This window comes from Schistocerca piceifrons, chromosome 2, assembly GCF_021461385.2.
Source record: "Schistocerca piceifrons isolate TAMUIC-IGC-003096 chromosome 2, iqSchPice1.1, whole genome shotgun sequence".
In the NCBI taxonomy this organism is placed as follows: Eukaryota; Metazoa; Arthropoda; class Insecta; order Orthoptera; family Acrididae; genus Schistocerca; species Schistocerca piceifrons.
The window spans coordinates 858605858-858631309 of record NC_060139.1 but is presented as its reverse complement, the minus strand read 5'-3'; the positions used below and the strand labels follow the sequence as shown (position 1 = coordinate 858631309).

Sequence of the window (25452 nt, the reverse complement as noted above, 5' to 3'; positions counted from 1 at the left end):
AATAATCCAAAGAGTTTACAAAGCAAAAGAATTTACTAACTTTCTTGATAAAAGAAGAATATTCACCAAATTATATCACTATTTTGTAAATGAATCCAGAAATAAATTTAATAATCAGCATTAGATTGTGCAACTAATAATATGAATTTTAAGTATACCAGATATTTCGTAATTTCAAATATTTCTAAAAGAAGAGTAATTTTAACTGTACATATCGATTGTGACAAATTAATTTCTTTTTATACATTTTAGCCTGAAATATAATACGTTGTATGCCAAATCGTATGTAATTCCTTTAGGGAAACAGCTGAGATAATTTTAACCTGTACAAAATTCGAAAGTACTTTTTGGTATTGGCTATTTCTATATATATAAAAAAGGTAATGTTTTAGGAGGGTGTCCCATTACAACTTATACGTAAAATATTTTTGCTATATAATAGTAAATAGCACAATAACTAGTTTAAGGCCAACGGCCTCACTGATATGGTAACACCAAAGTTAAGCACTGTCATGCTTGGCTAGCACTTGGATGGGTCACTTTCTGGGTCTGACGAGCGCTGTTGGCAAGCATGGGGTGCACTCAGCCCTCAAGGGCTGAGAAGCTACTTGATTGAGAAGTAGTGGCTCCAGTGATGATGGCCGCGAGTGCAGTGTGCTGACAAAATGCCCCTCCATGTTTGTAGCCAATGATGCCTGTCAGCTGAGAATGACACAGTGGTAGGTTGGTATCGCTGGACCTTCCAAGGCATGTTTGGATGAAGAGTAAGATTACTCAGCATAAACAGTGGCAAGAAGCTACATCATATTCAAAGGAGAATTACATATTCACGCCATGACAAGATTAATAAAATTGAATGCAAATTATGTCAAAAGCTGTTGACATAGAATTTTCCATTAAATACAAGAAAGTACAAAAAGTAGATGTGAACAAAAACATCATCAAATACAAATCATATACTTACAACACAGTTAAATCACACAATACACGCAGTTATTCATAAGCAGGAACAAATCGACACACATTCGCACCCTATGATGAAACCAGATAGATAGATAAAAAATTGACTCACCAAGCAGTGGCAGAGAAAACACACAAAAGTTAATGGAACTTGCAAGCTTTCAGAGTCAGTATCTCCTCCTCTTAGGTGCGTTGAAGGGAAAGTACGAGAGGTGAAGGAAAGTGACTGGTGATGTTTAAGAAATGAGAAGAATTATGGAAAAGATGGTCAGAATTCCAGTTCATAGAAAATATACCAGATGAGCTGAGAAGGAAAGACATTGTTGGGGACTGCACCAGATGAGATTTGTAAACTTGAGAGCTTAGAGTTGAAGATCGTGTTCTCAGCCTCTTATCTAAGGCACTCTCACCTCCCCAATTATTTGTATTATCCAGGGTTTCACTTTCAGCTCTAAATCTGTATGTAATCATGCTGTTTTGGTGAAGGACCAATTTTCTTTCATGTGCAATGTTAACTGGAAATATCACTTTGTACCCCAATTGTAAAACAGTTCCAACAGCAAACATGCCATTGCATCCTTCCTTGAACAGTTCCTACAACGATCCCAACTTGCTACCTCAAAATCACCCTTCACAAGCCTTCCAAGAATTCCTAACATTCAACATTGCTTCACAACTCTTTCCCATATCCCTATAACTTGACCCTAACCTGTCTCTGCAGAACTCCTAACTCTTTATTGCCTAAAAAGTGATGACTCCATCATTATTCCCCTGCCAGACAAGGAATCTGGCAGTGTGGTACTTGATCAACGGGAGTATGTAAGCGAGGAGCTATGTCAGCTGTCTGAAACCTCTGTGTACAGCATCTGCTATCAAGATCCTGTTGCTGTGATACAAACTGACCTACAGTTCCTCCTTTAAACCTCAGGCTCCTCACAAGGACTAACACCTCAATCAACAGAACTTCTTATCCCATCAAAACTGCACTCTCCCAACTTTTATCTTCTTCCTAAGATCCACGACCTCAATCACTCTGGCCATCCTGTAGCTGCTAGCTTCATAGCATCTACTGAACATAGATCTTCCTAAGTTGATCAACACCTGCAACTTATAGCGCAAAGACTCCCCTCCTATTGAAGACCCCAACCATTTCCTAAAGTGTCTGAAATTCTGGCCCATTCCTCCCCATGACACACCTTGCTTGTCACCATTGATGCCATCTCCCTCTACAGCAACATTGCCCATGTACATCTGTGTGCAACTGAACGTCACCTCAACCAGCACCTCCCCCCAACCCCCCCCCCCCACCCCCCCACCCCCACCCACCACCACCAGATTCCTGACCTGTGACTTACAACTGCTGTCATGCATTTGGAGTGTAGACATCAAGTAAATAGAGAGGTCCACAGTATCCAGTTCAGTGTATGTGGTATCTGTTCTGTGTGCACCAATGTTAGGATGTCTCCATTCATTTTTTGCATTGTGGCTTGATGATGATGCTAATGAAGCATCAAAACTCATTAACTGAATAATAAATTATTTTAGTAATAATTACATCTGTTGGTATCCTTTTTCTACTAATTGTTGATGAGCCACACTACATATTCCTCTCAGGTTTACAAATGTCGTCGAGTGCAGTCCCCAACATCAGTCTTTCTGTCTCGTCCCATTTGGTAAGTCTCCATAATTCTTCAGAGTTCCTAAATTTTGGCAGTGTTTCTCTTTCACCACTCTTCTTTCCCAGTCATCCCTTCCGCCAGGAGGAGGAGCCACTGACTCCGAAAACATGCACATTTCTTTAACTGTTATGTGTTTTGTCGTGATCCCGCTTGGTGAGTAGACTGTTTTGGCTATCCAGTTATATTTTATTTTAAAAAACTGATGACTTTCAGTAAAAAATAAATATAGAATCATTTACACCACCAAATATCACAGACGCGAGCAAAAATCTAGCAAAATATGAGCAACATACTTACATAGCAGTTTAAACGGTACAGTACACAAGAAGTTGTAATCAGGAACACTATGATATAAAACCTGCTTCTATTTGATTCCTTTACTTTTACTGTGAAATCTTGCTTCTTCCCAAATTTCATGGTTGCAGGTTAGTGGGACGTACCCTATAGTTTTTGGTGACTGAGTTTGTGAGTATCAAAATATGTGACATGAATGGCCGTATCTTTTGATTGCATTCACTCAGAAGTTTAAATTTTTTATGCCACAAAAGAACCATAAAATTGAACAACAAATTTGAAGTGAAAGTGTGTAAATTGCATGATTTTGAGTTAGTTATGTATTTTTAAGTATAAAATGATACAAAATCATAATTTTCAGAAATGTTTAGCTCTAGCTTTTTTTAAAAAAAAGTAATCTACATTTTTGTATAAATAACTCACTAACTATATCTAAAAACACAGATGATGTGACTTGCCGAACGAAAGTGCTGGCAGGTCGATAGACACACAAACAAACGCAAACATACACATGAAATTCAACCTTTCGCAACAAACTGTTGCCTCATCAGGAAAGAGGGAAGGAGAGGGAAAGACGAAAGGATGTGGGTTTTAAGGGAGAGGGTAAGGAGTCATTCCAATCCCGGGAGCGGAAAGACTTACCTTAGGGGGAAAAAAGGGGTATACACTCGCGCGCACACACACACACATATCCATCCGCACGTACACAGACACAAGCAGACATTTGTAAAGGCAAAGAGTTTCACCTGTGGGAAGTGGCTAAAAAAGATCAGTGATGTGGGAAAAACGGAAATGGAAAAACAGCGAAAAAAAGCGAAAGTTATTGGAACTAGCCGAAATGGCTGTTTAATAGCTGAAAGGAACTGTTTGTGAACTGGAAATGGTGGATTTTGTAGCAGCAGTATTGTTGAAAGCGGAAGAAAAAAATTTTTTGGTTATGGTTTGGAAGTGGGTTACGTATTATTGAGTATATATAGGCAGGATAAAATTGTGTGGTACATTCAGTAAAGAGGAGAAGGTGAATACAAAATGAAACTACTTGCAAAAACAGAAAGAGAAAATAAGATGACAGGAAAGATTTCGAAATGCAACAGTGACAATAACAAACGTAATTGTTGGGTTCAAATTAATGATATGAATATAATAGAGGGAAACATTCCACGTGGGAAAAATACATCTAAAAACACACATGATGTGACTTACCGAACGAAAGTGCTGGCAGGTCGATAGACACACATACATACACATGAAATTCAAGCTTTCGCAACAAACTGTTGCCTCATCAGGAAAGAGGGAAGGAGAGGGAAAGACGAAAGGATGTGGGTTTTAAGGGAGAGGGTAAGTAGTCATTCCAATCCCGGGAGCGGAAAGACTTACCTTAGGGGGAAAAAAGGGGTATACACTCGCACACACACACACATATCCATCCACACGTACACAGACACAAGCAGACATTTGTTTGTGTGTCTATCGACCTGCCAGCACTTTCGTTCGGTAAGTCACATCATCTGTGTTTTTAGATATATTTTTCCCATGTGGAATGTTTCCCTCTATTATATTCATATCATTAACTCACTAACTAAATATACATTCATGTTCCAAGATTCAGCATAACAAATTTCAATTGAATAATTACTTGAATTATGTTGCGTTATGCAGACCATTCTGGAAGTACAAAAGTAAAATATAAAGAAAAAATGAAGATAATATTGCATGAATGAAAATACTTTGTAAGTCTACTTTGTACCAGAACTATGTGAAGCACAAAAGAAAATGTACAAATTAACTGCTCACAAATGTATATAAAGGGATACAAATGTTAAATGTCTATATGTACAGTATATACCATTACATATTTTGTTCGGAGATAAATTCAGATGATGACCGTTTTTGCTTGGCTTGACTTTTATACACATGCTCAGTAACATCCCTAACGACAGTCCGGTAGTAATCTACTCAAATAGTAGGGCTCCACTTTCCAGCATACGTGCTCTCAAATGTGGCAATACCTCATTGAAATCGCTCCCCATATTCATCACTTACTGCACCATAATCTTTGGGGAAGAAATCAAGATGACTATGTAAGAAATGCATTTTCAGTGACACGTTCAAACCAAGTTTTTCATAAGATGACAACGTGTCTACAATCTCCTTGTAATTTATTGCTCGTTTGTTCCCTAAGCACTGTAAACAGACTGACTTAAAACATTCCCATGCATACTTCTCATCACCTTGTATGATTCCATCAAAAGTATGGTCTCCAAAAAGCTCTCGAATCTGTGGGCCTACAAAGATGCCCTCCTTTACTTTGGCATCACTTAAGTAAGGGAATTTTTGCCTTAAGTACTTAAACACGTCACCATATTTGTTCATTCCCTTAACAAAGTTTTCATGAGACCCAATTTGATGTGCAAGGGTGGGAGCAGAATCTTTTTAGGGTCTACTGCAGGTTCACTCTTAATGTTCTTTATACGTGGTTGAAGAGATTTTCTGGAGGGCCATTCATGTTTACTGCAATGAGATGCACGAGCTCAGCTATCCCATTCACAGAGGAAGCAGCAATATTTAGTATACTCTAATTGCATACCTTTTAGCAGTGCAACCACTTTCAAGTCACCACAAATTTGCCATTGAGAGTCATTATACTTGATGGCTTCTAGTAAAATTTTCATGTTTTGGTATGACTCTTTCATATGCACACTATGCCCAACTGGAATAGAAGGAAGCTCGTTGCCAATATGTAAAACCACTGCTTTTAAGCTCAACTTTGACAAATCAATAGAGTCTCCACTCATTAGGGTTGTAATTAATTATGAGAGCCTTGATTAGACCATTTATGTCTACACATGCCACGAGACTATTTTCCATGTTAAAAAAAGGAGTTAATTGTTGCTCTGTTCTGCGGTAGAATGAAACATTTATATTGCTTTCCAGAAAACTGCGCTGCTGCAATCTTGATGCTAAAATCTCAGCCTTAGCTTCAGAGAGCTCTAAATCTCTAATGAGATCACTTAACTCATTTTGAGACAATTTTTGTGGATCATCTGATGATGATATATTTGGAAGAAACTCTGGATCTTGTGATGTACATGGTTCAGGACATTCAGAATCCCCAGCAGAAGTAATCTCATACTCTGTCTGTGGTTTAGGTATTGGCAATCCTTCCCCATGTAGAACGGGACATATGGTGGCTGGAATGTTGGGATAGATCACTGTCCACTTCTTCTTAGATATTCCCTTCTTGATAGGAGGAGCCATCCAAAGTAGCAGTCACTGACATAGTTGGCTCACGCCAGATCATGGGCACTGCAAAGGGCTTGAACGTCCTTTCCCATGCATCCAGTTCCTGAGATTGCTGGCACAAGTGTTACAGATCACATGTGGAGCCCAGGGTTTATCAAGATCACCTATTTTGCACCCGAAATAACAACTGTAAGCTTTTTTTAATCAGTGCAGTTATTTGCTGTTTTTGTGAAGCAAATGTCACTTCTCCACACACATAGCAAAATATGTCAGTACTGTTAACAGAAACTCGTGGCATTTTTGTCCACTTCAGTAGCAGTCAACTTGAACAACTGGTAGTTAATCTGGAAACAAATGTGCAAAAATTATTACATGCATTAATATGGTCACTGAAGTTGAAGAGGGAGGAGACAAAAATAGCACTAAAATTGATATCAAATTGTTTATATCCAAAATATTGCACACGAGTAAGACCAGGGACAGTAGTATAATCCATTGTTACTAGTTATTATGACTTTGACAAACCATTATAATAATTTATTTTAAACATAACATAAAAATCCGTGTATAATTATGTCACTGTAATGAAACAATGTAAAATGAAAATTAGAGCTGATTTTGAATTGCCTTTGTGATTTTCGCGATCAGCACATTAGAATTGATAGGACTTTGCTGTTTTCATTTGATTTACATTTTCATTGTTACACAGTGTAATCCTTAGTGTATGACAAATTTCAACTTGATACATACTACTTGGGCCTTAACAGATGGACAGACAGATGGACAAAGTGATCCTAGTAGAGTTCTTTTTTTACCGACTGAGGTGTGAAACCCTAAAAAGGAATGAAATTATACACAAGTCATGCTGATGCTCTCAATTCAGTACTGGTTCCATGAGTGTAGAGTGACTGCAAGCATAATCTTTTTTCTAAAGTAGATTTGTTAAAAAAAAATGCAGACCAGGATATTTATGAACAGTGGAGGCATTTTCATGACAATACCATGGAATGAAATGAAGACAATCTTCAGTGTCTGCCTGAACAGATGTTGGGACAAAACAAGAGTAGAACTTCTTCAAGGAATGGGGATTTTCCTGTTTGTAGTATAGTTCTGTGTTCCCTGTCATTGTAAACCTGTGACACTGGGGCAAGCTATGGCTAAAGGTGCACAAAGGAATATTTTCTGCTATCAAAATTCTGAATTTTTAAATAAAAACATTCTTTTTTACAAGAATTACAATGCAATATAAATTTTTGTAGGCAATAAACAATTGAAGATCCATTCAAAACAAATTTCAATAGTTGTTTTCCCATTGCTAAGAAATTTATATATTTTAAATCATGTCAGAATTACCAGTGCAGCTGATCCAAGTACTTTTTTTAATTTTTTATTTTTTTGTCTGAATTCTTATGAGTGGTTTTAGCTATGTTTCATTATTGCAGATTTGTCTACCTAGAAGACTGCAAACACACAATTGAATCTAAGGCACTGGACAAGTGGTTGAAACAAAAAGATGATGAAATATGTCTGAAAAGCTGTCCCCTCTGCAAAACACCAATAAAGAGAACCTTACGGTTCTTAAATTATTTGAAAAAGTCATATATCGACATCAGTAATATAAAGGAAAGGGTGTTTGGTAATCCTAGAGAAAATGTTGCAAAGAAGATACAGCTGGCTGCTGCAGTGAAAAAAATGGTCCTCCCATACAGAGTAAAAAGTAAGTATTGTAATGTTGACAGCAGTGATTTATTTTAACATGTGTGGGTCTTTTTGTATTTCATTACTGTCAATTCCATGTTCTTTTTCCCAACTAATCCTTGGAAGGCAAATGTGGCTCACTTGTACCATACTTTATTTGCATCCAAAAAGACATGGGTTCAGGTCACTGTCTGAACACTGAGGTGTTTGTTTCCTGTTGTTGTCCTAAATTACTTAAGAAAAGACCAGGATGGTTGCTTTGAAAAGGACATGACCAATTCTCTTTTCTGTCCTTCCCCAGTCCAAGCTTGTACCCCATCTCTAACAACCTCATGTCCAAGTGATGTCAGACACTATTCTTCCTTCCTTCTGTCTTTTTTGCAAAAGGCTTATGTAAGCAATAGTGGTTAACAGTATATGGTAATAATATTAAAAGAAAATTTCATTCATATTTTTTTTTTATTTGCAGGTTTCTAATAATCCAATGTAATAGAGATCTATCTTCTGTGAAGAAAGGGTGAAAAATATTACCCCTCTCAACCATATTCCCTTTCTGTACTGAAAAAAAAAGAAAAAAGAAAAGCAGTAGTTCCAAAAGTTACAAATGATGTTATTTCATCAGTTATACTACTATTAGCTTCTCCTAAAGATAAGCAGGCTGCTGGCTAAATCATCTATTCCTTTGTGAATAGTCAGATAATTTGAAATACGTGACACAGCAGTACATATTCTGCTCCCTTCTGAGAGAACAGTGTGGTTAATTCCTGACGTAACAAGTAGTCACTTTGGAGAATGTTTTATTCCTTTGCTAACTATGAACTACAGAGAGATATTGCTATAATTCAGAAGCTTGGGCATGATATGAAGAATCAGAAAGTAGTATTAGCACTGGTTCATGTAAATAGTATGAATGTTAGTTGGAAGATAGGTACTGCAGAAGGGTTTGTAATTCTTTCAGTTTTCTGTGAAATTGATTGCTATATGGGGTAAAGATAGAAACAAAGCAAGTATTGATTCCGTCTATCTTGACAATTTTTGTTGTCATATGCACATAATCTGCTGGTCTGCAATGGTGAATACTCCAAATAAAAGCACTCTGTGAAACTTTCTGTCCTTCCTGACAGATTAACACGGTGTGCCAGACCGAGACCCGAACTCGGGACCTTTGCCTTTCGTGGGCAAGCGCTGTACCAAATGAGCTACCGAAACACGTCTCACGACCTGCCCTCACAGCGTCAATTCTGCCAGTACCTCGTCTCCTACCTTCCAAACTTCACAGAAGCTCTTCTGCGAAACATGCAGAACTAGCACTCCTGGAAGAAAGGATATTGCGAAGACGTGGCTTAGCCACAGCCTGGGGGATGTTCCAGAATCTGTCAGGAAGTTTTGTATCAGCACACACTCCGCTGCAGAGTGAAAATCTCATTCTGGAAACATGCCCCAGGCTGTGGTTAAGCCACGTCTCTCCAATATCCTTTCTTCCAGGAGTGCTAGTTCTGCAAGGTTCAGAGAAGAGCTTGTGTGAAGTTTGGAAGTTAGGAGATGAGGTACTGGCAGAAGTAAAGCTGTGAGGACCTGGTGTGAGCCATGCTGAGGTAGCTCGAATGGTAGAGCCCTTGCCCACGGAAGGCAAAGGTCCCAAGTTCATGTCTCGGTCCGGCACACAGTTTTAATCTGTCACGAAGTTTCACATCAGCGCACACTCCACTGCAGAGTGAAAATCTCATCCTAAAAGCACTCTGAGTTTTTTCTCCAAAATCATCCTACAAACTGAACAACTGGCTTATCAACATCCTATTCTCACAAACCAAATTACAAAATATGGGAAACAAGTTCCAGAGTTATTGATGCTGTACACTTTCATGATTACTTCCTGTGTTCACAAGTAATTCACAAATTCTACATCTACATCTACATTTATACTGCGCAAGCCACCCAACGGTGTGTGGCGGGAGGGCACTTTACGTGCCACTGTCATTACCTCCCTTTTCTGTTCCAGTCGCGTATGGTTCGCGGGAAGAACGACTGTCTGAAAGCCTCCGTGCATGCTCGAATCTCTCTAATTTTACATTCGTGATCTCCTTGGGAGGTATAAGTAGGGGGAAGCAATATATTCAATACCTCATCCAGAAACGCACCCTCTCGAAACCTGGCGAGCAAGCTACACCGCGATGCAGAGCGCCTCTCTTGCAGAGTCTGCCACTTGAGTTTGCTAAACATCTCCGTAACACTATCATGGTTACCAAATAACCCTGTGACGAAACGCGCCACTCTTCTTTGGATCTTCTCTATCTCTTCCGTCAACCCGGTCTGGTACGGATCCCACACTGATGAGCAATACTCAAGTATAGGTCGAACGAGTGTTTTGTAAGCCACCTCCTTTGTTGATGGACTACATTTTGTAACGACTCTCCCAATGAATCTCAACCTGGTACCCGCCTTACCAACAATTAATTTTATATGATCATTCTACTTCAAATCGTTCCGCACGCATACTCCCAGATATTTTACAGAAGTAACTGCTACCAGTGTTTGTTCCACTATCATGTAATCATACAATAAAGGATCCTTCTTTCTATGTGTTCGCAATACATTACATTTGACTATGTTAAGGGTCAGTTGCCACTCCCTGCACCAAGTGCCTATCCGCTGCAGATCTTCCTGCATTTCACTACAATTTTCTAATGCTGCAACTTCTCTGTATACTACAGCATCATCCACGAAAAGCTGCATGGAACTTCCGACACTGTCTACTAGGTCATTTATATATATTGTGAAAAGTAATGGTCCCATAACACTCCCCTGTGGTACAACAGAGATTACTTTAACGTCTGTAGACGTCTCTCCATTGATAACAACATGCTATGTTCTGTTTGCTAAAAATTCTTCAATCCAGCCACACAGCTGGTCTGATATTCCGTAGGCTCTTACTTTGCTTATCAGGCGACAGTTCAGAACTGTATCGAACGCCTTCCGGAAGTCAAGGAAAATAGCATCTACCTCGGAGCCTGTATCTAATATTTTCTGGGTCTCATGAACAAATAAAACGAGTTGTGTCTCACACGATCGCTGTTTCCGGAATCCATGTTGATTCCTACAGAGTAGATTCTGGGTTTCCAAAAACGAAATGATACTCGAGCAAAAAACATGTTCTAAAATTCTACAACAGATCGACGTCAGAGATATAGGTCTATAGTTTAGCGCATCTGCTCGACGACCCTTCTTGAAGGCTGGGACTACCTGTGCTCTTTTCCAATCATATGGAGCCTTCCGCTCCTATAGAGACTTACGGTACACGGCTGTTAGAAGGGGGGCAAGTTCTTTCACGTACTCTGTGTAGAATCGAATTGGTATCCCATCAGGTCCAGTGGACTTTCCTCTGTTGAGTGATTCCAGTTGCTTTTCTATTCCTTGGACACTTATTTCGATGTCAGCCATTTTTTCGTTTGTGCGAGGATTTAGAGAAGGAACTGCAGTGCGGTCTTCCTCTGTGAAACAGCTTTGGAAAAAGGTGTTTAGTATTTCAGCTTTACGCGTGTCGTCCTCTGTTTCAATGCCATCATCATCCCTGAGTGTCTGGATATGCTGTTTCGAGCCACTTACTGATTTAATGTAAGACCAGAACTTCCTAGGATTTTCTGTCAAGTCGGTACATAGAATTTTACTTTCGAATTCACTGAATGCTTCACGCATAGCCCTCCTTACGCTAACTTTGACATCGTTTAGCTTCTGTTTGTCTGAGAGGTTTTGGCTGCGTTTAAACTTGCAGTGAAGTTCTCTTTGCTTTTGCAGTAGTTTCCTAACTTTGTTGTTGAACCACGGTGGGCAGCTTCGACAGTTTACAATTACAATACCGATTGCTGCTTGGTCCCCGCATGTCCTGACTTTGCCCCGCACCCTTAGAGGCTGTTGCCCTTTCTGTACCTGCCCTAGGCCATCTAACCTAAAAAAACCGCCCAGTACACGCCACACAACCCCTGCTACCCGTGTAGCCGCTTGCTGCATGTAGTGGACTCCTGACCTATCCAGCGGAACCCGAAACCCCACCACCCTATGGCGCAAGTCGAGGAATCTGCAGCCCACACGGTCGCAGAACCGTCTCAGTTTCTGATTCAGACCCTCCACTCGACTCTGTACCAAAGGTCCGCAGTCAGTCCTGTCGACGATGCTGCAGATGGTGAGCTCTGCTTTCATCCCACTAGCGAGATTGGCAGTCTTCACCAAATCAGATAGCCGCCGGAAGCCAGAGAGGATTTCCTTCGATCCATAGCGACATACATCATTGGTGCCGACATGAGCGACCACCTGCAGATGGGTGCACCCTGTACCCTTCATGGCATCTGGAAGGTCCCTTTCCACATCTGGAATGACTCCCCCCGGTATGCACACGGAGTGCACATTGGTTTTCTTCCCCTCTCTTGCTGCCATATCCCTAAGGGGCCCCATTACTCGCCTGACGTTGGAGCTCCCAACTACCAGCAAGCCCACCCTGTGCGACCGCCCAGATCTTGCAGACTGAGGGGCAACCTCTGGAACAGGACAAGCAGCCATGTCCGGCCGAAGATCAGTATCTGCCTGAGACAGCGCCTGAAACCGGTTCATCAGACAAACTGGAGAGGCCTTCCGTTCAGCCGTCCGGAATGTCTTTTGCCCCTTCGCCCCCTGCCACACCTCGAGATGACCTCCCATTCTACCACAGGTGAGGGATCAGCCACAATGTGGGCAGTATCCCGGGCAGCCAATGTCGTAGCTCGATCGGGGGATGCGTGGGATGAGCTGGCCGTCCCCGTCAAACCCCCATCCGGACCCCCACAGTGATGTCCATGGGCAACAGCCTCAAGCTGTGTGACCGAAGCCAACACTGCCTGAAGCTGGGAGCGAAGGGATGCCAACTCAGCCTGCATCCGAACACAGCAGTTGCAGTCCCTATCCACGCTAAAAACTGGTGTGCAGAGAACGTCTGAACTAATGTACAGAGAGCAAAAACAAATCGACACAAAATTTAAACGGTTATTAAAATACAAGATTGCCTAGTAAATGCAGTAATACTGCTACTTGCGCACTGCTGACACACTGCTCGGCGGCGGAAGGAGACTACGCGATTTTACACTATTAAGGCACTAAAACGCGATGCTACAACTCTCAAATACTATAATATGCCCGAAATTTATGAATTAAACAATGCAAGTACCAAAAACACGCAAAGAAATTAAGAATTAAACTATGTAACAAATAAGTGAGCTAGGAGTATACGACTGTCTGCTGGCAGCTGCTTATCCAACGGCGGCAGAGAGCACACTGGCTGTGGCCAACCGACACTCGCCGTTCAAAATAAAAACAGAAGACAGACGACTATGCGAATTTACACTATTCAGGTACTAAAACACGATGCCACAACTCTCAAATACTATAATACGCCAGAAATTTATGAATTAAACAATGCAAGTACCAAAAACACGCAAAGAAATTAATTAAACTATGTAACAAATAAGTGAGCTAGGAGTATACGAGTATTTGAGTTATCCATTACGTCACACCACTATAGTCCATTGTACTGTCAGCAAACTTTGTTAAACAGATCTTATAGCATATTAAATACTAAGTATCAGCATATAATGCCTTTTATGGAAAAAATAAGAAATATCTAGTGAAGTAAAACAGTGAAAAAATATAAAAAAAATTTGGGAATGATGAGCAACCTAACATCTTGAGGATGAAGTTGTGTGGAAGGAGCAAACGTATCCCATTGAATGGAAAATTAGTAGACTTCCTTTGATATTGGTGATCCAATTTAACACTGTTAACTACTGTCCAGTGGCTGGGTAAATTGCTGACTTGATGTTCGTGGCTAATGTTTGACAGGTCATAGAGTATGCTCCTATAACTGGCTCCAATTCAGACAAATCCTTGGCTAGTCTATAGGAGGACACAAGAAGTGGATGCACAATATTTATTTTAATGTAATAGATTGTGATCAGTAATATGATGATAATAAAATATTTAAAAATTTTGTAATTTCCTAACACATGGAGCAAACTCATGTTGTCTCAGTCGATCTTTGCAAAAATGTTAATAACTATGTCAATATTGAGCTCAGTACACCAGTGGCTATGCAGTACAGCAAGACCAGCAAATCTTCTATAAGAATGATAATGCAGGGATACAGTTCAGTATCACAGATATCTATGAAATCAAGGACAGATTCAAGAATTTTACTAGCAACTTCGACATGGAGCTTCTGCCTAGGCACGCAGAGTTTAAATTCCTTCCCTAGCAAAGATATCCATAAACTGCTTGCATACGTCCATTGCTTCTCATAAAAGAGATTTTTTACTGCAAATTTATGCAGTAGACTAGTCCTTAAATTGAAAAGATCATTTACATCTGAGGAAGGTCTTTCCTTCACTCTCATTCTCGTACAGGGGAATTTACAAAGATCTTTGAAAGTATTCTTAGTACAGAGATTAGCTTATTAATATCTTAGTCTGCTGTGAAGATACAAGTGTGGTACTATCATTTTCACATCCAATTATTTGATGAGCTCTTGAGTTTCAAAGAATGGCTGCTAAAAGTTGAAATTCCCATCTTCTCTTTCTTTCTTTATGATGCTTGCAGGCATCTTTCATCGCATCCATTGCTTCTTTCATTTTAAAGAGAGAGGGATAAGGAAACCTGCTTAGTGTAGTTCACACCTTATCTAGTACACCACCCAAGCCGGCAGCAGAGATAAAGAATTCTAGCACACCACCCAAGCATGCAGCAGAGATAAAGAGGGAATGTAAAGTCTGCAGAAGGCAGTGGGTTTCAGATACAGCTGTTCTGTCACATCCCAATAAAATTGTGGAGGCCATTGCATACTTTCAGCAAAGTATGGATTTGAGGTTTCAGTTGGTTGTCATGGTGCCCAGTGTGTGTAACAGATTTTCTGCACTGGTATTCTGCCAGGTATTTCTTTAAAGACATTATGTCTTTTTGTGGAAGTATTAGTGAATGCTACAACATTTCTTGTTGTTGCTGATGTATTACAATGAACAGTGACCATCAAAGACTAAATGGTTGCTACAGGTGCAATGTTTTGCATATGATCTGCTTGTAAATCCTCTAGAACAGATCTTTTGAATCAGGGGTCATAGCTGAGCAATTGTCTCTTCCCTCTTTTCTTCAGATAAAAGTTAAATTTTAGGGTGGAGATCTTCAACTATACATACTACAGCAATTCCACTTAGATGATACTCCTCATTATTATCTTCATGACAAATCCCATGAGAATTACAAAATGTAAGGAAATTCCCACTACAAATTCCTTCACAGAGATAGTAGAAAACAAACTATACTACTCAGTTTAAAAAACATCAGTGCTTTCATCAAATGTAATAGGGAAGAAATCTGCCAAACTTATTTTGGCTAAAGTCATGTTTTGAATTTCCTGTTTACAAAAGTACAAATCCTTGTGATCACAGAAGGCCTGTTTTGATGGCTATCCTGATGATAACTGGATACATTCTTGATTCTCCATAATGTACAGAAGAAAAAATGTATATACACTGATGGAAAAGAAATCACAACATCAAAAAATAATTAATGTAGAGTAATGAAATTTTTGGAATACATTTGCCTGGGAAACATGTTCAATTTAGTAACATTGCAAGATCGCAGGTTAATGTAGGTGCAAGATGAGCCTTTGCAAATGTGAAATACTGCTATATTAATAACAGATGTAACTGCCAGAATGTGGACTGCAAGCTTGCAAACATGCATGCATTGAGCTGTACAAGTGCCGGCTGTCAGTTTGTGGGATTGAATTCCATGTCTGGTGTACCTGTTAGGTCAATATAAGTACAGTTAATACACGTTGTGGGTGTCGCTGGAGTTGTCGTCTGATGATGTCCCGTACATGGATGGTCGGAGACAGATCTGTCAATCAAGCAGTCTAACGCTTTTGGCGACCTGGAGTGTGATGCAAATTGGATTGCATGCAAAATTCAAACCTCTCTCACATCATTTGACTTACTTGATATGCACAGCCGATCTTCTTCTCTGGGTAGCCGACTACATCGATTTCCAAAACCTCCTTCTCCGAAGAATAATGCTGGTTACGGGAATTTATCTGACTCTATCTATCTCTCTACTCTTGAAATAAGTGGATACTCGCAGAATACTTTTAGTTTAACCTTGGTATATTTCAACTTCCACAAAGAACAAATTCACCACTTCTCACATAAATATTTGAATGTTTGCAAGTCAACCGATTCGTCTAGCATTAGATTCGATTAAATACATTTTTAGTGTAGTTTTTGCGACCACATAATTATGAACATGTCTTACTTCTAACAAGTCCAACACATGAAGTTCAATTAAATGTCTATAATCAATTGTTCATTTTTCTTTAACAATAATCACAAACACTAAAACAGCAAGGAATACTACATGGGTACTTCTTGCTCTTCTAATACAACTTCCATGGCACAAGTGGCAAACGCTTGTCGATGCCGTTCGACCGTCGCATCTACCTTGTGAGCGTGACTCCTTTCCAGCCTGCACACACAAACATGTGTCGCGCAGAATGTATGTTCTCTCACACTTATTTTTAAAATATCGTGTGTTCGAGACGGTAGAAGGACTAGTGGTTCTGGCATTTACATGGAAATTCTCGAAGCACTACAGCAGGTCATGGCAACACATTGACACTCTGTAGAGATTTTACATTACAAGCAGTTGTGGGTGAGTTTTATCCTGTTGGAAAACATCCCCTGGAATGCTGTTCATGAATGGCAGCACTACAGTTTGAATCACCAGATTGACATACAAATTTTCAGTCAGGATGCATGGGGTAAGCATAAGAGTGCTCCTGTAGTCATACAAAATTGTACCCCCAGACCATAAGTCCAGATATAGTTCCAATGTGTCTAGCACACAAGACAGGTTGACTGCAGCGCCTCAGCTGGTCTCCTCCTAACCAACACACGGCCATCGCTGGCATTGAGACAGAACTAGCTTTCATCAGAAAACTCAATAGACCTCTGCCCTGACCTCCAATGAGCTCTCGCTCGACACCACTGAAGTGGTAAATGGCGGTGGTTTGGGGTCAGTGGAATGCACGCTACGGGGTGTCTGTCTCGGAGCTGTCCTTGAAGTAAAGGATTTGTAACAGTTTGTTGTTTAACTGTGGTGGCAACTACTGCTCAGATTGCTGCTGCCGATGCAGTACAGTGCATCAGAGCCATATGCTAAACACGATGGTCTTCCCTATGAGTAGTGCCATGTGGTTGTCTGAGTCCGGTCTTCTTGCGACAATCATGTACAGTTGCTACATTTCTGCCAGGTCTTTCTGCAGTATCGCCAAAGGAATATATAGCTTCCCATAATCCAGTTACATGACCTCATTTAAATTCAGGGAGCTGTTGATAATGACACCTTTGTCGTCTTACAGGCAATCTTGACTAATATCAACTCACAATGTCTAATCTCAAAGGTAACGAACACCCACAACTATTACAGTGTGTATTTAAAATGAACCTGATTTGCAGCCTCACAGTGGCACTAGTAGTGCTGCTCTTGTGGAACTGGTGCAAAATTTCAATAGATGTAATCTTTCAGGTGTAGGAACACACCTACCAACTTTTGTTTATATCGCACAACAGCTCCTTAGTGTTGCAGTTATTTCTCCATCAGTGTAATATGGGAAGTCCATGGTGGACTAAAAATACTGAGAGTAATAAATGTAACACAATAAAGTTGACGATGAGCTGTTGATAGGCATGTGAACAAGATAGTCAAGTTAGCAGGTACATTGGTCGTCACAAAAGGGCAAATTTTGTGGACTTTTATGTGTTGCACGTACATGGTTTGTAGTGTAAAATCAAAGATTTTGACCTCCAGAATTCCTTGCTAATTTTAGGGGAAGACCAAAAACTGTGAAATGTTAGCACTTATTTCACTTTTTTCTTTATTACTTTTTCCCTTGTGTCTTACAGCATAAAGGGCTCGCCCTTTCTAATAGACCATTTAGTTTCTTACATTTAGCACTGGTTAAATGTATTTTTCCACCACTTACTTCCAGATATATAGAGCTTAAATGGAATGACCAAGTCTACAAAGAAGTAGTAAACTCCAAGTGTGTATTATGAATAGCGGGGTTCTCTTGAAAAAACAGCTAGACAGCCTCAGAAGTGCTACCCATGGTGTTGTCCAGTGAACTGAAAAGTGCATTGAAGTCAGGGTTGGAACTTATGAAAATCAACTTTGAATTTTGTTGTTTGCCTTTGCTTTATACACTGAAGCAACAAAGAAACTGGTATATAAATGTCTATTAAAATAAAGAGCTATGTAAACAGGCAGAATAAAGCACTGTGGTCCACAAAACCTATATAAGACAAGTGTCTGGCACAGTTGTTAGATCGGTTACTGCTGCTACTCTTACTCTTACAGATTTATGGACAGCCCTGCAGAATTCACGGTATCAATTCCCTCCAGCACTACTTCTGACATTAGTCGAGTCCGTGCCATGTCATGTCGCAGCACTTCTGCATGCTCGTGGGGACCCTACATGATATTAGGCAGGTGTACAAGTTTCTTTGGCTCTTCGGTGTGTATTAACAACCAACCATTATAAATTGTAAAGATAGAAAATTCCTTTTGAAACACTCATATATAACGACATGGTTTTTGTTATGTACAATGTATATTTTATAAAAATTCCCTTTATATCTAACAGAATAATATTTCTTAAAAACTAAATGTATAATTAATAAATGCAAATTACAATTAATGAAAAAAATATGTAATGGAATCTCACATAAACAGATACTGCCTTGACTTCTTTGGTCTTTACTACAAGTCAAATTGAACATTAGCATCTTCCTCCTCAGCAATGATGTCGTCAGTTAGGATTTCCCCATTCTCAAAATGTGCCTCAGCATCCTCCTCTTGAATTTTCTGGCGCAAGGTCGATGACAGAGCATCAGAGCTCTTCTAATTCTGGAGCTGCAGGGCCCTCGGCTACACTATTTCATAAATTTGCGAGAAATGATCTTCAATAAAGAGTCCAAAGCTGTATTTTTCTTTGTTATGGAAATCACTGCACCTCTTGTCAGTGTCCTCCTGCAACCTAATTGTTGAAACAATTGTTGTTCCTTGAACCCTTTTACATGGCCATTTGTTGTCTTTGCTTGTTTGTTTCTTTCTTTTTTTTCTCTCCTTGTAAAGCATTGCAGGACAGGCATAATAATTTGTATGTAGCATCGACACATTGATGTTGAGTTCAAATTTTTGTATGTCATGCACTTGTTATGCCACAGGGACATTGTGCATTCTGGTATGATCTCTTCCTCTAGTTTGCACTGTACATCAGCATGATAGGTGGAGCAGAGGTGGAAGAAAACTTTTTTACATATACTATAGATTATTCATAAATTCAAGAAGAAAGAAAAATTATGTCATATTATATAAGAGAAGCAGATAGGAAAATATATATATATATATATATATATATATATATATATATATATATATATATATATATCCTCATTACCAACAAACACTGTCTGCCTGTGTCCATTCATGCGAATGGACAGTTTGTTGCTGGTCATTCCCACATAGAATGCGTCACAGTGTAGGCAGGTCAGCTGGTAGATCACGTGGGTGCTTTCACACGTGGCTCTGCCTTTGATCGTGTACACCTTCCGGGTTACAGGACTGGAGTAAGTGGTGGTGGGAGGGTGCATGGGACAGGTTACAAGGGTAGGAGCCAGAGGGTAGGGAAGGTGGTTTGGGGATTTCATTGGGATGAACTAACAGGTTACGAAGGTTAGGTGGACGGCGGAAAGACACTCTTGGTGGAGTGGGGAGGATTTCATGAAGGATAGATCTCATTTCAGGGCAGGATTTGAGGAAGTCGTATCCCTGCTGGAGAGCCACATTCAGAGTCTGATCCAGTCCCGGAAAGTATCCTGTCACAAGTGGGGCACTTTTGTGTTTCTTCTGTGGGAGGTTCTGGGTTTGAGAGGATGAGGAAGTGGCTCTGGTTATTTGCTTCTGTACCAGGTCGGGAGGGTAGTTGCGGGATGCGAAAGCTGTTATCAGGTTGTTGGTGTAATGGTTCAGGGATTCCGGACTGGAGCAGATTCGTTTGCCACGAAGATCTAGGCTGTAGGGAAGGGACCGTTTGATGTGGAATGGGTGGCAGCTATCATAATAGAGGTACTGTTGCTTGTTGGTGGGTTTGATGTGGACAGACATGTGAAGCTGGCCATTGGACAGATGGAGGTCAACGTCAAGGAAAGTGGCATGGGATTTGGATTAGGACCAGGTGAATCTGATGGAACCAAAGGAGTTGAGGTTGGAGAGGAAATTCTGGAGTTCTTCTTCACTGTGAGTCCAGATCATGAAGATGTCATCAATAAATCTGTACCAAACTTTGGGTTGGCAGGCCTGGGTAACCAAGAAGGCTTCCTCTAAGCGACCCATGAATAGGTTGGCGTATGAGGGGGCCATCCTGGTACCCATGGCTGTTCCCTTTAATTGTTGGTATGTCTGGCCTTCAAACATGAAGATGGTGTGGGTCAGGATGAAGCTGGCTAAGGTAATGAGGAAAGAGGTTTTAGGTAGGGTGGCAGGTGGTCAGCGTGAAAGGAAGTGCTCCATCGCAGTAGGGCCCAGGACGTGCAGAATATTTGTGTATAAGGAAGTGGCTTCAATGGTTACAAGGATGGTTTCGGGGGTAACAGATTGGGTAAGGATTCCAGGCGTTTGAGAAAGTGGTTGGTGTCTTTGTTGAAGGATGGGAGACTGCATGTAATGGGTTGAAGGTGTTGATCTACGTAGGCAGAGATACGTACTGTGGGGGCTTGGTAACCAGCTACAATGGGGCGGCCAGGATGATTGGGTTTGTGAATTTTAGGAAGAAGGTAGAAGGTAGGGGTGCGGGGTGTCGGTGGGGTCAGGAGGTTGATGGAGTCAGGTGAAAGGTTCTATAGGGGGCCTAAGGTTCTGAGGATTCCTTGAAGCTCCGCCTGGACATCAGGAATGGGATTACCTTCGCAAACTTTGTATGTGGTGTTGTCTGAAAGCTGACGCAGTCCCTCAGCCACATACTCCAGACGATCAAGTACCACGGTTGTGGAACCCTTGTCCGCCGGAAGAATGACCATGGATCGGTCAGCCTTTAGATCACGGATAGCCTGGGCTTCAGCAGTGGTGATGTTGGGAGTAGGATTAAGGTTTTTTAAGAAGGATTGAGATGCAAGGCTGGAAGTCAGAAATTCCTGGAAGGCTTGGAGAGGGTGATTTTGAGGAAGAGGAGGTGGGTCCCGCTGTGACGGAGGACGGAACTGTTCCAGGCAGGGTTCAATTTGGATAGTGTCTTGGGAAGTTGGATCATTAGGAGTAGGATTAGGATCATTTTTCTTCGTGGCAAAGTGATATTTCCTGCAGAGAGTACGAGTGTAGGACAGAAAATCTTTGACGAGGGCTGTTTGGTTGACTCTGGGAGTGGGGCTGAAGGTGAGGCCTTTGGATAGGACTGAGGTTTCGGATTGGGAGAGAGGTTTGGAGGAAAGGTTAGCTACTGAATTAGGGTGTTGTGGTTCCAGATTGTGTTGATTGGAATTTTTGAGGTTTTGGAGGGAGTGGAGCTGGAAGTGGGAGATTGAGTAGATGGGAGAGACTGGGTTTGTGTGCAATGAGAGGAGGTTGAGGTTTGCTGGAAAGGTTGTGAAGGGTGAGTGAGTTGCCTTTCCTGAGGTGAGAAACCAGGAGATTGGATAGTTTTTTGAGGTGGAGGGTGGCATGCTGTTCTAATTTGTGGTTGGCCTGTAGGAGGATGCTCTGAACAGCCGGTGTGGATGTGGGAGAGGAAAGATTGAGGACTTTTATTAAGGATAGGAGTTGACGGGTGTGTTCATTGGCTGAGTTGATGTGTAGGTGAAGGATTAGGTGGGTGAGGGCAATGGATTGTTCAGTTTGGAACTGGTATAGGGACTGATGGAAAGAAGGGTTGCAGCCAGAGATGGGAACTTTAAGTGTGAGGCCTTTGGGGGTAATGCCAAATGTCAGACAAGCCTGAGAAAATAAAATATGGGAGCGAAATCTGGCTAGGGCGAAGGCATGTTTGCGGAGGGAATGTAAATAAAACTTAATGGGGTCGTTGTGGAGGTGTTATGAGGGTGACATGATATTAGAAGGTGGAAAGTGTAACATGAGGCTGAAATGAAAATGAAAATAAAAATATATGGGGAGAGATAAAGGTGAACTAGAAAGAAACTGGAGATCTGGTGTGAAAAAAGGCGAAAAAGTGTTGGTTAGAGCTGGGCTATGTTGATCCTGTGGTGATCTTGTGTAGGTAGACAACGATGTGCATAAAGGTTAGGTGGTTGTGTTGCCGCCAAAACACGTTAAAGGGTGGAGAAATTCGGGAAAATTTCGAAAAAACTATGTGTAAATGTATTAAAAGGAGCGGTTTTGTGGTGGCAGATTATGAAAATGAGGCTAACAATTGTCTGACAAAGAAATAATGACGTTAATACCTGTGGGAAGCGGCTAAAAATGATCGGTGATGTGAGAAAATTCTTTCTAGTTGCGAGTGTATACCTGTCCTTTTTTGCCCCTAAGGTAAGTCTTTCCGCTCCCAGGATTGGAATGACTCCTTACCCTCTCCCTTAAAACCCACATCCTTTCGTCTTTCCCTCTCCTTCCCTCTTTCCTGACGAAGCAACCGTTTGTTGTGAAAGCTAGAATTTTGTGTGTATGTTTGTGTTTGTTTGTGTGTCTATCGACCTGCCAGCACTTTCGTTCGGTGAGTCACATCATCTGTGTTTTTAGATATATTTTTCCCACGTGGAATGTTTCCCTCTATTATATTCAATCATTATATATATATATATATATAGGGCATACTTTTGACACTGGCTGCGAGCATGACAGATGTTTGGTGAGAAGCACTTTGTATCACTGATTTCACTAAGAAGAAACACTTTAGACTATTATACTTCACTATTTGAGGCGAGAGGTGAAAGCACTTTGTCTTTTCTGTTGCACTTATTCACTAACACTGCACATTTTGTTCTTGTGGTGAGTGTGATGAGGTGGCTGGTGGCAGTGCCGAGGGTCACAGGCTGGGGAGGACTCTGGCGATTGCTGTCTGCAGTGGAATCTGCAGGAAGTTTCTGAAGTTCTCGCGATAGAGCCTGTGTTGCTGGGCCGTCTTGTTCGCCTCCCAGAGGTCCATCAGGAAGGCCACCTGGTCGGTCTGCCTCCTCGCTACGATGGCATGTGCCGTCATGACGAGGATCCAGAGAGTCGCCAGTCGCTTGGGTCGTGGAAATGGGTTGCAGTCTGGGGCGGTGATTGCTTCCACTGTGATGTTTCCCAGTGCCGTTCTGTTGATGTGGGCCACCATCTGCTGGCACACTTCCATATGTTGGTGGCATTCCCGCTGGTGAATCGGTGCTCAAGTGTGTCGGTCGTGGCACATACATCACACTTGTCACTTGCGACGAGTTTTATCTCCGCCAGTCTTTGGTTGGTTGGTACCATTCTGTTGACTATTTTGTACCATGTCTCCTTTGCATGTTTACGCAACACATTTTCCGAGACATTTCCCCATATTTGTTTCCAATTGTATTGCGGGAGTTTGTGTTCAATTTTGTTTTTTGCCGGCTTCCCCATGAGGACCCAGTATATTCCCTTGGCTGTTCTGTGGCTGGGGTTCGCCACGGTGTCCAGGATGTAACTTTCGTTGGCGTAGCGTAGCCTGATGTGTGGCATTCTGAAGGGAATGTGCCTCGTGTCGACTGGCGCTTCTTCTGATGCGGGCTTGTATCCTGCAATTATCTTGGCTATGACGCTGTCAGGGTTATTGTCCTGGATGGCGAGTGTTAGTTTTGGTAGAAAGGCTGCACATTTGGTCTTTACATCCACCAGACCTATTCACTCTTCTTTCTTTGGCAACGAACATGTTGCTTGTGCCACTTTGAATATATTTCGAACTCACAACAGGTAGTACACTGCACTCGTAAGTGCTCGCGCAATTTCGGTCGGGATGCTTAAGGTTTGTGCAAGGTACCATGCTTTCAACAGGATCATCATGTTTATCAGGTCTATTTTCTGGGGGATTGTTAGTTTCCGGTTCGTGTGCTGTCTGGAGAGACCTCTTATGCTGTGTAGCACGTCTCTCCAGTTGTATGCGGCCTTTCTAAGTGGACAAGACTGTTTAAATATTCCAAGAACTTTATGGCTTTCTGCTATTTTGTACCACTGCCTGTCTGGTTTGAGTCGTTGATTACCTATCGGCAGTAGTACTGTTTTTCTGGGGTTGGTTTGGGCTCCTGATGCTTTTTGGAAAGTGTTCACGATGGTTTCTACTCTCCCCATATCTTCCTGATATTCAATTAAGATGCCTAGGTCATCTGCGTAGGCTATACATGCTATTGCTTTGTCTCCTATGGAGAATCCTCTGATGTCATTTGTGAGTTTCCACATCAGCGGGTCCAGTGCTATAGCGAATAAAGCCATTGACAATGGTCAGCCTTGCCTCACAGATTTGTCCAGTTTTATCTGTTTTGTTTTCCAACTATTGATTATTACTGTCGATCTCGCAGCACTTAGTATCTTCTGGATGATTGTGATGAACTTTTGCCCAAACCCGATTCTGTTTAGTGTGTCTACAAGGTTTTTGTGATTGATGCTGTCGAAAGCCTTGTTGAAATCCATCGAAATTATGGCACCTGCGCTACTGGTGGTGGCTGCCTGTGCTATTATGTCCCTGTAGGTGCATGTGGCATCAAATATATTTTTCCCTGGTATTGCACATGTTTGCCACAGACTGATGCCTTTCCTCATCGCCGATTTCAGGTTGTTTGCAATGCATTTCGCTATTATTTTATAGTCAGCATTGAGGAGCATAATCAGACGAAACTCTTCAATGCTGTGGCGGCTTTCTTCCGAGGGATGAGGGTTATGGTCCCTTTGGTCAGCCCAGGTGGAAGTTCCACCCCATCGAGTATCTCGTTCACCATCTCCGTGAATTGCACTCCTAGTACGTCGCAATATGCGAGGTAGAACTCTAGCGGGATGCCGTCGGCGCGTGGTGCTCTTCCTCTGGCACTGGTCTTAATCGTTTCTTCGATGTCGACCTCATCGACATTTTCTGTCGGCAACGCCCTGTCTTCACCTGTCAGCATGCTCCTTGTCTGTTGCAGAATTTCAGCAGTTGCTACGTCGTCTGTCACTTCTCAACAGAACATATCTCAGAAATAGTCTCAAACCCACATCCTCTAGCATGTGAAGTTGTTATCATATCCATTATACTATGCAACCAGACTATATAAAGCAACTCATTTAACCCTACGATAACATTGGAAGCTGAAGAAGTGAATTAAAATTTGTGCTGTGGCAGGGACTTGAACCTGGGTGTTCTTGCTTACTAGGCAGATATGCTGACCATTACATCACCACAGCATTATGGTCAACATAGATGCACGAACTACCCAACTCAAATACCCAAATTAGAGACTTAAATATCTCAGGAAAAATTTAATTTAAGGTCTATACGATCACATATAGTACAGCATTTCCACATTAC

The 25452-nt window shown here is 41.3% G+C and overlaps 1 protein-coding gene across 1 annotated transcript in view; it reads left to right on the top strand.

Annotated features, from left to right (window-relative positions):
- Positions 1-25452, top strand: part of LOC124775060 (NFX1-type zinc finger-containing protein 1-like) — a 439199-nt gene that overhangs the window by 390196 nt on the left and 23551 nt on the right. The window contains exon 15 of the mRNA XM_047249854.1: positions 7619-7893. Within this exon, the coding sequence (XP_047105810.1) occupies positions 7619-7893 (275 nt within the window). The remainder of the gene's footprint in view (positions 1-7618; positions 7894-25452) is intronic.